General features: G+C 55.8%; 1 protein-coding gene across 2 annotated transcripts in view; it reads left to right on the forward strand.

Annotated features, from left to right (window-relative positions):
• Nucleotides 1-5,110: 5,110 nt before the first annotated feature.
• PRKX (protein kinase cAMP-dependent X-linked catalytic subunit) overlaps nucleotides 5,111-13,363 on the forward strand; it is a 59,791-nt gene continuing 51,538 nt past the window's right edge. Inside the window, exon 1 of one of the 2 annotated variants that reach the window (XM_019956123.2) lies at nucleotides 5,111-5,384. In XM_019956123.2, the coding sequence (XP_019811682.1) occupies nucleotides 5,252-5,384 (133 nt within the window). In that variant the 5' untranslated portion in view covers nucleotides 5,111-5,251. The remainder of the gene's footprint in view (nucleotides 5,385-13,363) is intronic. The other variant, XM_019956122.2, reaches the window with a different exon arrangement.

Raw genomic sequence — 13,363 nt, forward strand, 5'->3', positions numbered from 1 at the left:
ATAGCAACAGGTAGGTCCGTGATCACTCCCCTGGACCGGAGAGCAAGGGTCAGATCCAACCCGCAACCCAGACTTTAATCCTCAAAGTGTCTCTGTTAACAGTTTTCCTCCTGGGATATCACTGCTGCAGGGAGAAAGCCAACTCTGACTCCAGGTTGGAAACCTGTTTGTCTAACTTGCTTTAATTATTATAATCATACCCAGGAGCTTGCCTGGAGGACCCTGCCCCTCTGCTGGACTGGAAAGTAAAGTGCTTTTGTTCAGCTCAGCGAGACATGGTTTGTCTCTGCCCACCTGTGAATACATGAGATTCAGTTCAGGTCAGTTCAGTCACTCAGTCGTGTCTGACTCTTTGTGATCCCATGAACTGCAGCACGCCAAGGCCTCCCTGTCCATCACCAACTCCCGGAGTTCACTCAAACTCATGTCCATTGAGTCAGTGATGGCATCCAACCATTGCATCCTCTGTCATCTCCTTCTCCTCCCGCCTTCAGTCTTTCCCAGCATTAGGGTCTTTTCCAAGGAGTCAGTTGTTCACATCAGGTGGCCAAAGGATTGGAGTTTCAGCTTCAGCATCAGTCCTTCCAGTGAATATTCAGGACTGATTTCCTTTAGGATGGACTGGTTGGATCTCCTCACAGTCCCGGGGACTCTCTCAATAGATGAGATGAACACACCCCTCCCTTGGAGATGTTTTTGCAAGACTGAAGATCCTTTCTCTTGACTTCCCCAGTGCCTCTCCCTCCGCGCTGCCTTCTGACTTTAGTTCCTGATTGCTTCTTTCTCTCGGATCTATAAAAGAACCTGGCATCCAGACCCCAATAAGATGCTTATTTGGAGGCGCTAGCCTGCCCTTCCTCTCGATCTCCCGGCTCCCGGATTTAAAGTCGCTTCTTGCCTCAACACCTCCTCGCTCGGATTCACTGGCCTGTCCTGCCGTTGAGCTGGAGAAGGAGATGGCAACCCACTCCAGTATTCTTGCCTGGAGAATCCCAGGGACAGAGGAACCTGGCGGGCTGCCTTCTATGGGGTCGAATAGAGTCCGACACGACTGAAGCGACTTGGCAGCAGCAGCCGTTAAGCAGAGAAAGCTTGGACTCAGAAGGGGAAGGCGTGCCTTTCCCTGGGTGTAAAACCCCAGCCTTGACCACCGACCTTCATCAGCCAGTCAGACCCCCAGGCGATCCCTCTGCGGGACAGAACCTGGCGGGTGGTCTGAGCTCCGGGGCACCGGCTTTTGTCTAAACCAGCCGCGGGGGCGAGCAGCCCTTCCCCTCGCCCCGCCCGCTCCCGGAGCGCATTCTTTGCATTCCAGCCCAAGGACTGGCAACCTGACCAGAGTCACGCCCGGAGGTAAAAGCCACCCACAAAAGGAACAACAGGGCTGAGGTGAGGCCGGCAGAAAAGCCACACCCAGAGTCGGTTCTGATTTCCTGCCTCGCGCTCCCAGCGGGCCCACGCCTCCTTTCTGAAGTTCTTGCCGCTGCGATGGGCGGTCCCCATCCCGACCCCTGCGATAGGCGGTCCCCACCCCAACCCCCAGGACGCAGGGGCAGGACACTCCCTTCCTAGGGCGGAAGGGCTGGAACTGCGCCAAACTATACACTGGCACGGTGCTCAGATTGTGGGCCGCGGATTTGCGGCCGGCTGAGCCGGGTTGGCGGAGGCCTGGGGGTGAGGGTGCGGCGGGGACGGCTCAGAAAGGTTCATTCGAGGCGTTTCTAGTTGGGCCAGCCGAGCTGCAGCTGGAGAAGACTCCTCAGAGTCCCTTGGACTGCAAGGAGATCCAACCAGTCCATCCTAAAGGAAATCAGTCCTGGATGTTCATTGGAAGGACTGATGCTGAAGCTGAAACTCCAGTCCTTTGGCCACGTGACACGAAGAGCTGACTTATCGGAAAAGACCCTGATGCTGGGAGAGATTGAAGGTGGGAGGAGAAGGGGACGGCAGAGGGCGAAGTGAGGTGGTTAGACAGTATCACTGACTCAATGGGACTTGAGTTTGAGTAAACTCCAGGAGTTGGTGATGGACAGGGAGGCCTGGTGTGCTGCACTCCACGGGATTGCAAAGAGTTGGACAGGACTGAGCGACTGAATAACAGCCAGAGAAACTGGCTGGCTGGTACAAGTGGTATAGCTATAATCACAGATGGCCTGAGACAGACTTCCACTAGGGAAAAAGAAAAGAGAACAAAAACTATCCTTGTGTGTCTGAAATTTTAATGTATCTGATCATCTTGCATGTCTTTCCCCAAATCATCTCAGGTATGTTTAAACCAGCAGCCCATCAGCTCCCATGCACTGCTCTTGCTTGTTCTATTATCTGCCTCTTAGTATTTTTAAAAATAGTTCTTTTGAAATAATTAAAGATTTATCAGGGATTTCCCTGGTGGTCCAGTGGTTAAGACGCTGTGCTCCCAATGCAGGGGACCAGGGTTTGACCCCTGGTCAGGAAACTAGATCCCATATGCTGCAACAAGGACCTGGAGCAGCCTAATAAATTAAAAAAAAACAAAGATTTATCTGAAGCTGCCAAGAAACCCTCAAGAGAGGTCCCTGTGCAGCTCCGCGCTTCCCCCACTGTGCACATCTTTATAACATCACTTTTGTCTGGCAAGGCTGGGCTGAACTCACCCCAGTCCCGCTGATTACTCGCTGGATCTGTCTACTGCCTGTTGTGGACTAATGGGCATGGCGTAGTCAGCTGAGCACTCAGTCAACTCCAGTTTTATTTTTTAGTGTAAAGTGATAGTCGCTCAGTCGTGTCCAACTCTTTGCGAACCTGTGGACTGTAGCCCACTAGGCTTCTGTGTCCATGGACTTCTCCAGGCAAGAATACTGGAGTGGGTTGCTATTACCTTCTCCAGGGGATCTTTTCCATGCAGGAATCAAACCCATTGTCTCCTGCCTTGCAGACAGATTCTTTACCAACTGAGCTATAAGGGAACGCCAAGGGAGCCACCAGGAAAGCTCTTCAAAAAAGTTATTTTTTTTAAACTTTGAACCACACCCTCAGACTCCTGGGCCGGTGACACCTCTCACGCCCATGAGTCTCCCAGAGGAGCTTGGCAGGGACTCCACCCTTGGGGTCCCCCGGGATGTGGAGGCCAAGTACACACCTCCCCCTATGAACACCTGCTCTCGCTTGCTCCTTGGAAAAAAAGCAATGACAAAACAGACTTGTAGACAAAAGCAGAGACATTACTTTGTCTGGAAATGTCCGTACAGTCAAAGCTATGGTGTTTCCAATAGTCATGTACAGATGTGAGAGCTGGACGATAAAAAAGGGCTGAGCACCAAACAATTCATGCTTTGGAGTTGTGGTGCTGGAGAAGACTCCTGAGAGTCCCTTGGACTGCAAGGACATACAACCAGTCCATCCTAAAGGAAATCAGTCCTGAATATACATTGGAAGGACTGATGCTGAAGCTGAAACTCCAATGCTTTGGCCACCTGATGTGAAGAACTGAATCACTGGAAAAGACCCTGATGCTGGGAAAGACTGAATGCGGGAGGAGAAGGGGGCGACAGAGGATGAGATGCTTGGATGGCATCACCAACTCGATGGACATGAGTTTGAGCAAACTGCTGGAGTTGGTGAGGCCTGGCTGCAGTCCACGGGGTCGCAAAGATTCGGACATGACTTAGAGACTAACGTAGGTACATGGACGTAAGCGGCCTTTTCACTGGTGTGGAGGGTCGCGTGGGCAGCGGGGGAGGGAGTGGTATCCAGCGTCTGGGCGGGGCGGAGGCGGGGTGTAGAAGAGGCGGGGCTTAGCTGAGGCGAGCAGCGGCGGAGGCGGGGCTTAGCAGAGCGCCGGGGACCGGGCGTGGAGGAAGAGGGGCGAGGCGGAGGCGGGGTTTAGGGGAGACTTGTCGGTGGCGGAGAGTCGTGGAGGCGCAAGGGAGGCGGGGCTTAGCGGAGGCGGGGCCTGTCGGGGGCGTGGCGTGGTCGAGGCGGAGCATAGCAGAGCGCAGAGGGGGGGGGACATAGCGAGGCAGAGGCGTGGCTTAGCGGAGGCGTGGCAGAGACGGGCCGTAGGCGAGCGCAGACAGGGGACAGGGGCTAGCGAAGGCGGGGCTAGCCGAGGTGGGACGGGGCGGAGGCAGGCTACAGACGAACGTAGAATAGGACGGGACGAGGCTAGCGGAGGCGTGGCTAGCAGAGACAGGCCGTAACCGAGCGCAGAGGAGGGCGGTGCTGGAGGGCGTGGCTAGCAGAGGCGTGGCCAGCGGCGGTGGGGCGGGGCGGAGGCGAGCCGTAGTCGAACGTACAGTAGGAAGGGGCGTGGCTAGCGGAGGCGGGCTACGCCGGAGCCGCGCGCGCAGGGTCGAATCGACGTAGTCGGGGGGAGGGTGACGGGGCGTAGCCGTAGGCAGAGGGGTCGTAATTTAGCAGAGGCGTGGCTTAGCGGAGGTGGAGCCCGTGGAGTCGGTGCTACAGGAGGCGGGCCATAGCCGAGCGTACAGTACGAAGGGGCGGGGCTTATAGGAGGCGTGGCCAGCGGAGGCGTGGCCGTCGGAGACAGGGCTAGCAGAGACCGGCCGAAACCGAGCGCGGAGGGGGCGGGGCTTAGCAGGGCGTTGCCAGGGGAGGTGGGACTAGCGGAGGCGTTGTCACCGGAGGCGGGACCAGCGGAGGCGGGCCATAGGCGAACGTAGCGTAGGAAGGGGTGTGGCTTAGCGGAGTCGGGGCGTGGCGGAGCCGGGCCACAGGCCAACATAGGGTAGGAAGGGGCGTGGCTAACGGAGGCGCGGCCAGCCGAGGCGGGCCTACGCCCGAGCCGCGCGAGCAGGGTCGGGGCCGGCGCCCGGGGCGGGCTCAGGGAGCGCGGTCGCGGCCCCGCCCAGCCCTCTTCCGCCGGCTCTTCCCTCCCTCCGAGTAGCGCGCTCGCAGCGGCCGGCGTTAGGGGCGGCGCTCGCGTGCCCCGAGGAATGCACTCGCAGCCCGGCTCCCGAGGCCTCCGGGACCCCGCCTCGCCGCCACCGCCGCCGCCGCCGCGCGCCCCGGCCGCGCCCCCCGCCGCCCCTGGAGGCCGGGGGCTGCTCCCTCCAGCCGCCCCTGCACTGAGCGCCGCGCCGCGCCGCGCCTTTGTCCCCGGCGCGCTCGGCCGCCCCCCGGGACGCGCATGGGGGGGCCCGGCTGATGCCGCCGCCTCCGCGCCGCCCTCCGAGGCTGCGTCCGCAGGAGCCCGGCCCCGCGCGGACCCCTCCCCGCGCCCCGCGACCCCCGGGATCTCTGCGCGCCCCACATGGAGGCGCGCGCGCTGGCCGAGGCGGACGCCGCCGGCCCCCGAGAAGGACCCGCGGAGCCCACCGCGGGCGCGCCGGAGCCCGAGCCGCTCGCCTACCGGCCGGACGACTTCCACATGCGGGCTACCGTGGGTGAGTTCTGTGCGCCGCCGCCGCCGCCCCCGGGGGGGACTCGGGCCGGCACACAAAAGGGTCGCGTGCGCTCGCCCCTCTAGCGCCGCCTCCCCGGGCGCGCCCTTCTGGCGCGGTCCCTCCCCGTCTGCCTACGCGGGGGTCCCCGAGCGCCCCTACACTTGGAGGGCTTCTCCCCGCCCCCCCTACCCCCCTGGTCCTGGAGAGCCTTCCCTCTCTCCCGATCGTCCAGACTCACTTTATTTACATCTCTCCCCACCCCCCAGAGCCCCCCACCTCCCAGCAGCCTTGCCGCTGTCTGGACTGCCCCCCTACCTCCCGAGCGCTCCTCTGTTTAGAAGGCCTACCCACCTTGGCCCTTAAGAGCCACTCCACCTGCGGGCACTCTCTCAGGATCTTTCAAAGTCTCTTTATTGCGATTTCCCGCCCGGTACACCCGTCCCCCCAACCTCCCCAGCAACCATTCCTTTCTCGGGACTGTCTCCCCAGCACTCATAGATTTAGAAGGCTCCCCCCCAACCCCGCCCCTTGAGATCTCGTCTCCCCACCTGCGGGCGCACTCTCTCGATCTTTCAAAGTCTCTTTATTGAGATTTCCGGCACCCCCACCCCCACCCCCGCCCCAGCACCGCGCGGTGCCCCCCCAGCAACCATCTCCTTGTCTGGCCGCTCTCACCCGCCCCCCCATCCCGACGTCACAAAGCCTGCCGGGGATCAGTTCACACTGGTGGTCTCGCGCGGGCCCTCCCCACCCCGCCGCCCACCCGGGTCGGGACTCTTGGGCACACAGGCAGCTTCTGTGGAGACACCTGCCGACTTCACTTTGGTTAGTCTCCTCTTCCCCTGTCCAGCAGCAGGATGCTCCCGCTTGGACTTTAGAATTCTGGGGTGCCTCCCTGGCGTTCTGGGGGGAAGTTCTTTACATCGCAGTTCTTTTCCTGTGTGCATTTGAACATCTGGGGTGGCCCGTGAAGTTGGGGGGGCATTGGACGGCACTGGAAGTAGATGACAGCCGTGGTACTTTTCCTGTGTACCTTTGAAACTTGGCATTTCTTTTTTTTTTTTTTTAATGCAACACTAACTTTCCACCTCCACCTCTGTACCTGACCACTCCCACGCAACTGAATAGGTTGCGCCTCGGTCCCCAGACATGTTGGTTTCTGGAGTCCGCCCCCGAGTGGTTAGAATGTCCCAACCCCACAAGGGCGCTTCATTCAGCCCCGGGGGCTCAAGCCAGCCTGTGACTTCTTGACAACTCTTTGTTGCTAAGGGCCTTGTGCCAACCTGTCCCTCTTTTGCCTTTTTTTCATATTGTTGTGGCGTTGTGGAGAGACAAGAATAGTGGAGTGGTTGGCCAGTGAAGGACAGGGGAGCCTGGTGTGCTGCAGTCCATGGGGTCACCCCCAAAGAGTCAGACATGACTTAGCAACTCGACACCCACCACTATCTCCACCCTCTTTTTCAAGGGAGGAAGCACTGAGTTCAGGGTCACGCTTGAGGCTTCATAAGACCAAAGGGCACAGCCAGAGTGGCCTTGAAACTTCCCCTTTAATCTGAAACCTCTTGGCCATGTGTAGTCAGCAGTGAGGAAAGGGTCCCCAGGAAGCCTGGTTTGGGATAGAGTGAATCGATGGCACCCTCCGTCTATCCTGCCGTTCACCTCCTCTCCCTGTCTGCCCGGTTCTTCTCTTGCTCCTTCCTTCTTCTCTGTCTCCATCTGTCTCTTCCCTTTCCTGTCTCTGTCCCTCCTCAATTTCATCTCTCTCCCGTTTTCACTCTCTGTGTCTCTCACCTTTTCTGTCTTCTCTCTCTCTCTTCCTCTCTCTGGGGCACTCCACTGGGCTGATTTAAGAAGCTGCCCATGTTATTTTTTTTTTTGCAGGCAGCAGAGGAGGTGAGAAACCCCAGATCAAGGGGCAGCCATCCCCCCACCCCCGCCGCCCCCTCTAGCTAAAACACACACCAGCAATGGAAAGTTAGTGGAGGCCCCGCCGGCCCCTTGGCACACAGCTCTGGCAATTGGATCTGTTTGGGGCACTGAAGCCAGTCTCTCGTGAAAGATGCCAGGGCATCCGGCGGGGGCCCCCTGGGGGCAGGTGGGTGGACTGCGGGCCGTGACGTAGCCTGGTGTCTGCAGCCCCCTGGGGACACTCTGGGCGCTTGCCTGGTGGGCATGGGGAGCCCTGGTGAGTCATCTGGTCCTTAAAAATAGAGCGCCACCGCTTCTGGGGACGGAGTGGGGCCAGGTAGGGTAAGACGAGCTCTCTTTGCCTTTCTTAATGAAGAAGATGCTTATGCTTCAAGGATAACTTCCTGTGGGCTCCAAGGGTATGAAGGGAGAGCCAGGTCATCCATATTCAGGATGTTGGACTAGCTCAGGTGTGGAACCAGGGTGTGTGTGTGTGTGTGTGTGTGTGTGTCGCTTTGGATCTTTGCTGACTTTTTTTTTTTAATTTATTTTTTTATTGAAGGATAATTGCTTGACAGAATTTTGTTGTTTTCTGTCAAACCTCAACTTGAATCAGCCATTATTGGTATATTGCTGACTTTTTGTTTCGAAATCACCTTTTGCCAAGACCTTTTTCTTTAATGTTAAAAAAGATTCGTGTGAGAGAATCTTTTTTTTTTTTTGAGAATCTTTTAACATTAAAGAAAAGTCAGGCAGACGCACTGCCTGAGATGCTAAGAAAGTCAGAATGAGCTTGAAAAAGTCCTAAATCCTCCGGAGGTGTCACAGTTTCCAGTAACTTGATATCATACGGTGTCTGGGACAAAAGTGAGAGGCTGCCTGCTGTTAGAATGCAGTCCAGACTAGCCTGCTGTCTCTTCATCCCAAGTTTCCACTTGGGGAAAGTACAGTTTCCCTTTTCAGTGGTCACGGACCCATGCCTCACCAGCCCCCATCACAAACTGGCTCCCCTGGTGTCTATGAACTGTCTGTGAGCACTCTTCCAGCTGAGGAAGGCCTTTCTGCATGCCATGAAAGGAACCCACACACACAACACAAACTAACCGCTCCCACAAGCCTCTCAGCCTTTATCACGGGCCCCACCCCCTCGGAAACTTCCAGAATGAGTCAGGGTGGCCGGACCTGTTCCCCAGCCTGAATGTGTCGCTTGCTGTGTTGTGTCTGACTCTCTGCAACCTCGTGGACTGTAGCCCACCAGGCTTCTCTGTCCAGGGGGATTCTCCAGGCAAGGATACTGCAGTGAGTTGCCACTCCCTTCTTCAGGGGGATCTTCCCGACCCAGGGGTTGAACCCGGGTCTCCTGCATTGGCAGGCACATTCGTTACCAACTGAGCCACCACCCTGAAGGGTGTATTAGCGCCCAGGCTTTGCATAGGGAGGCATTTTCAACTGGTCTCGTGTCCACTCCAGTGGGTCAGCTCTTCTGTTTTCTTACCAACACACTTTTTTTTTTTTTCCATCTTTTCGTTTCGCCTGTGGGCTGAGCCCCAGGGGAGTGACCTGTGGGACTGAATTTCTGACTCACCATCCCCCAAGGATGGTTGTGCTGACGTTTGATCTCTCAGCGCAGGTGGAACATGGCAGGTGGGCACAGGTGTGCTTCATCCTGATTTAGCAAAAAAAAAAAGGGGGGGGCCAGGGCTTCTCAGATGGTGGGACACCCTCCTTGACCCCCCAGCCTCCCCGGTGTTGGGCGGAGGGACCGTGACCTCAGAAGCCAGCTGGCAGCAGACGGCCCAGTTCTTGGGGAGTCCACAACATCTTGGAGAGCTTGACTAAGGAGGACAGTCAGTGATCAGATGCTCTTGTTCTGTGCTCCTGGATAAACCCTCTCTGGGAAACTGTCCAGAATTGTTGACGAGTTCTCCACGAATTCAAACAGCTTGGAAGAAAGCTCAGCTTGTATTGGTGAAAAATCTCACGAAGGGCATTTTTCTTTATTTATTTTAAAAATGTTTATTTGGCGGTACCAGGTTTTAGCTGTGGCTCGTGGGATCTAGTCCCCCGACCGAGGAGTGAACCTGGGCCCCCTGCATTGGGAGTGTGGTGTCTTACCCACTGGACCACCACGGAAGTCCATGAAGGGCATTTTTTAAAGGGCTTGGAGTGGTGGGGGTGGGGTACCATCTTGGCTAAACTGATTTCCTGGATTGGGAAACTCAGGCTCAGGTACAGCAGGAATGGTTTGCAGCCACGCTTGATTTCTTGCCATGAGCACAAACAGTGGTTCTATTAAAAAGAAGTGTTTTGGAATAACAGCAGGTGCGCAGGGGATTCCCAAAACCCACACCTAGGCTCGTGTATCAATCACAAAGCTTTGCCTCCTGTGGCATCTTCTTTAGCTATCATACGATATTAAAACCAGGATGTTGGCTGTACATACGGCTATATTTAAAGTAGATGAGCAACAAGGGCCTGCTGTCCAGCACAGGGAACTCTCTGCTCAATGTCATGTGGCAGCCTGGATGGGAGGGGAGTTTGGGGGAGAATGGATGCTTGTATATGTATGCCTGAGTATATATGTATCTACATATATATATGTACATGTACATATATATGTATCCCTTTGCTGTCTATGTTGTTGATCAGCTATATTACAGTATAAAATATAAAGCTTTTTATCTTTTATTTTTTTTAGAAAATGAACCAGGATGTTGGAATGGGTTCCATATTGTGTTGAGAGAGCATAGCCCCGATCACTGTGCCCACTTTTCATGGAAGCTCTTTTGAGTGTGTGAGGAGGGTGTGTGTGTGCATGTGTGTGTGTGTGTAGTTCTCTGCAGTTTTATCCTGTGCGTCCGTCTGGGCAGCCCCCTCCCATGTCTGAGATCGAGATCAAGGCACGAAACTCATTCCCTGACCATGGGAGTGTGCTCACACCTGACTTTTTTTTAATTTTTTTCGTTTTAGCGTAGCATCACACTGTCAGAAAGCCGTGTGTTCTTACGATCTGGGAGTCCTTCCGTAGTGAATAATTAAACCCATACTCTTCTCTCTTACGATTGTTTTCCTCTCAACTGCTACGCCTCTTGGTTCCCCAGAATCGACCGTACTCTTTCTCCCTCCCACATGGACGAGCTCCTGCTCCCAAACCACAACACAAACATAACCTCCGTGGCCGGTGGAATCCTGCTGGGCGAGATCTCCCATGCTGGTGAATGACTCCTTGTCCGGGAGGTGTTGACAGGAGCTGCCATTAGGAGGGATTGTGGTTTCTTGTCCCACGATAATGTTCGTGTGCCCCTTTTAATCTTAACTCACCTTGCGTGGGTGCGGATGATAGTTTCATCCTGAGAGCATCACGGCAACTTCGCAAGCTAGGTAACAGACCAGAAAAAAAATATTGCTTCTTACAGAAGTCCTGCAGGCTCTTTGTCCTCATTAAAAAAAAAAAAGTTGATTTATTAATTTTTTTTTTACCCTTTGGCCATGCTGTGTGGCTTGTGGGATCTTAGTTCCCTGACCAGGGATCGAACCTGTACCCTCTGTGTCGGAAGCATGGCGTTTTGACCCCTAGACCACCAGGGAAGTCTCCGTTTCTTCTCATTTTTTTTAAAGACTGCAGTGACATTGATGTGACATAAAAGGAACTGTTTTCAAGAGAACTGTCCACTGGCCTTTTGCATATTCAGAGTGCGTGGCCCTCGCCTCTGTGAGGTTGCAGAACATTTTTGTCCCCCGCAGAGGAGACTCTCTCCCAGTCATCCCCGCCCCGCACCCCAGCCATTTCTTGCTCTTCCAGCCTCTGAGAACCCCCTGTCTGCTGTCTGTCTCCATGGTTTTGCCTGTTCCGTGTTGTCATCTTCACACAGACTCTGTTTCGTCAGGTTCCATCTCTGCAGGGCGGGGCCTTTGTAAACTTTTCATCTCCAAGGGTTGTAGATCAGCGGATAAAGAAGCCACCTGCCGATGCAGGAGACCCGGGTTCGACCCCTGGGTCGGGAAGATTCCCCTGGAGAAGGAAATGGCAACCCACTCCAGTATTCCTGCCTGGAGAATCCCATGGACGGAGGAGCCCAGTGGGCTACGGTCCATGGGATTGCCGAGAGTCAGACATGACTGAGCGACTGACACTTTGCTTCAAGAGAAGCTTGGGAGGTGCAGAGGCGATGGTTCCCTGTTTGGGAGAAAGAAAAGGAACACTAGCCTGAGGAAACAAAAATACCGGGGTGGGAGGACCATCCAGGAGTAGAAATGTGCAACGAAAAACAGTTGCATTCTCGTTCTCACTCGGGGAAAGAGGGGGACAGGAATGAATTAACAACCCACAGGTATGTCCACACAAAGCCTGTGCTCCTGGGTAGGCTAGACCCTCGGCCACGGACACACACACAAATCATGTCCCCTCACAGTGCGACCTTACTTTGAAACAGGGTCTGTGCAGACGTGGTGGAGTGAAGGGTCTGAGATGAGGTCCTCCTGGATGGGGGTGGCCCTAAACCCCAGTGACAGGATCCTTATAAGACACACAAGAGGAGAGACACGGACGCAGAGGAGAAGCCACATGGAGACGGAGGCAGAGACGGGAGGGAAGCGGCCACCAGCCCAGGGATGGACACTCGGAGCCCCCAGAAGCTGGAAGAGGCGGGGAGGACCCTCCCCTGCAGCCTCTGCAGGGAACTCAGCCCTGGGACACCCTGACCTCAGACGTCTGGTCCCCAGGGCTGGGGCCGGGTGGATGTGTGTGGTTGCTAAGCCCCCACGTTGTAGGAGCTCCAGGAAGCTCATACAACTACCAGAAAGGACTGCAGAGTAGCTTTCTACGTGACTTTGGAGCTCGGTCCGTGAAAAATGGGTTAGGCTAAATCCTTGGAGGTCGAGGATCCCCCGTTCCATGTCAGACGAGTGTTTTCCAAGGTTATTCTTATCCCACGCAGAAGGTGTCTGAAGCCAGAAAGCCACGTGTTCATTTCAGAGGACTGTGCGTGCATGCTCAGTCACTTAGTCATGTCCGACTCTTTGGGACCCCGTGGACTGTAGCCCGCCAGGTGACCTCTTTGCATGGCCAGAACACTGGAGTGGGTTGCTGTTTCCTTCTCCAGGGGGATCTCCCGACCCAGGGGTGGAACCCGCGTCCCGGACGTCTCCTGCATGGGCAGGTGGATTCTTTACTACTAGTGCCACCTGGGGAAGCCCCTTCAGAGGATGAGGCGTCCCTCATTCACTGCTTGGCAGAGCTCCATGGGGCAGAGTCTCCACCAGCTTCCTGTGTGGTCAGGCCCACGGGTACCATCTGGAATCTGTGCCGACCTTGGTGTCTTGGTGGGGCATGGGCCCACCAGGAACACCATCCATGGGGTATCTTATCAGCAACACAGATCAGCTTCTCACGGTTCTGGGGGCTGGGAGTTCAAAGTCAGGGTGGTTGGATTTTGCTCTGAGATGTCTCCTGGGTTGGCTTCCAGCAGCGTCCTCAAGGGTGCTGGGTAGCAGGAAGCTCTTCTAAGGATGGTAATCCCATCCTCGTGAATTCTTGTCAGCCTCATCCCCTCCCAGAGAGCCACTTCAAGACACCATCACGTGTCCGTGGGTGTGTGGGTGTGTGTGTGGGTGGTGTTTGGACTTCCACCTGAGCATCTTGAGCGGACATGCACATTCAGTCCATAAGACCGGGCTTGACGTCTCCTGGCATGTTGACCTACCTTCCCTTGAGGTCGAAGGTTGACCTGCCTTTGGGGCTACAGGTGGCTGTCTCCAGCAGCACCTTCACGTTGCCACATCCTAGAATCCTCCCAGGAGAGCACCTGTCCCCCTGGGGCTGGGGACAAAGCCTCCTTGACGCCCTCCCGGGTCATCCGGTACACCAGGACACGGTGGATGATGCTGATGTCAGCCTTGCTCCTGGGATGGGGACCACCAAGGAGGTCGCGTCTGTCTCTAAGGAAAGGGCCAGAAGAGTATGTGGCACAGGCGTGACCATCCCCTCCCTGGGTCACTTGAGCCTTGTAACCACCTTGTCCTTCCTGTTGGGGAGAGAACAGAAAAAAAACAGCCGCATTCACAATTCTCAG

The sequence above is a fragment of the Bos indicus genome, chromosome X, assembly GCF_029378745.1.
Source record: "Bos indicus isolate NIAB-ARS_2022 breed Sahiwal x Tharparkar chromosome X, NIAB-ARS_B.indTharparkar_mat_pri_1.0, whole genome shotgun sequence".
Classification (NCBI taxonomy): domain Eukaryota; kingdom Metazoa; phylum Chordata; class Mammalia; order Artiodactyla; family Bovidae; genus Bos; species Bos indicus.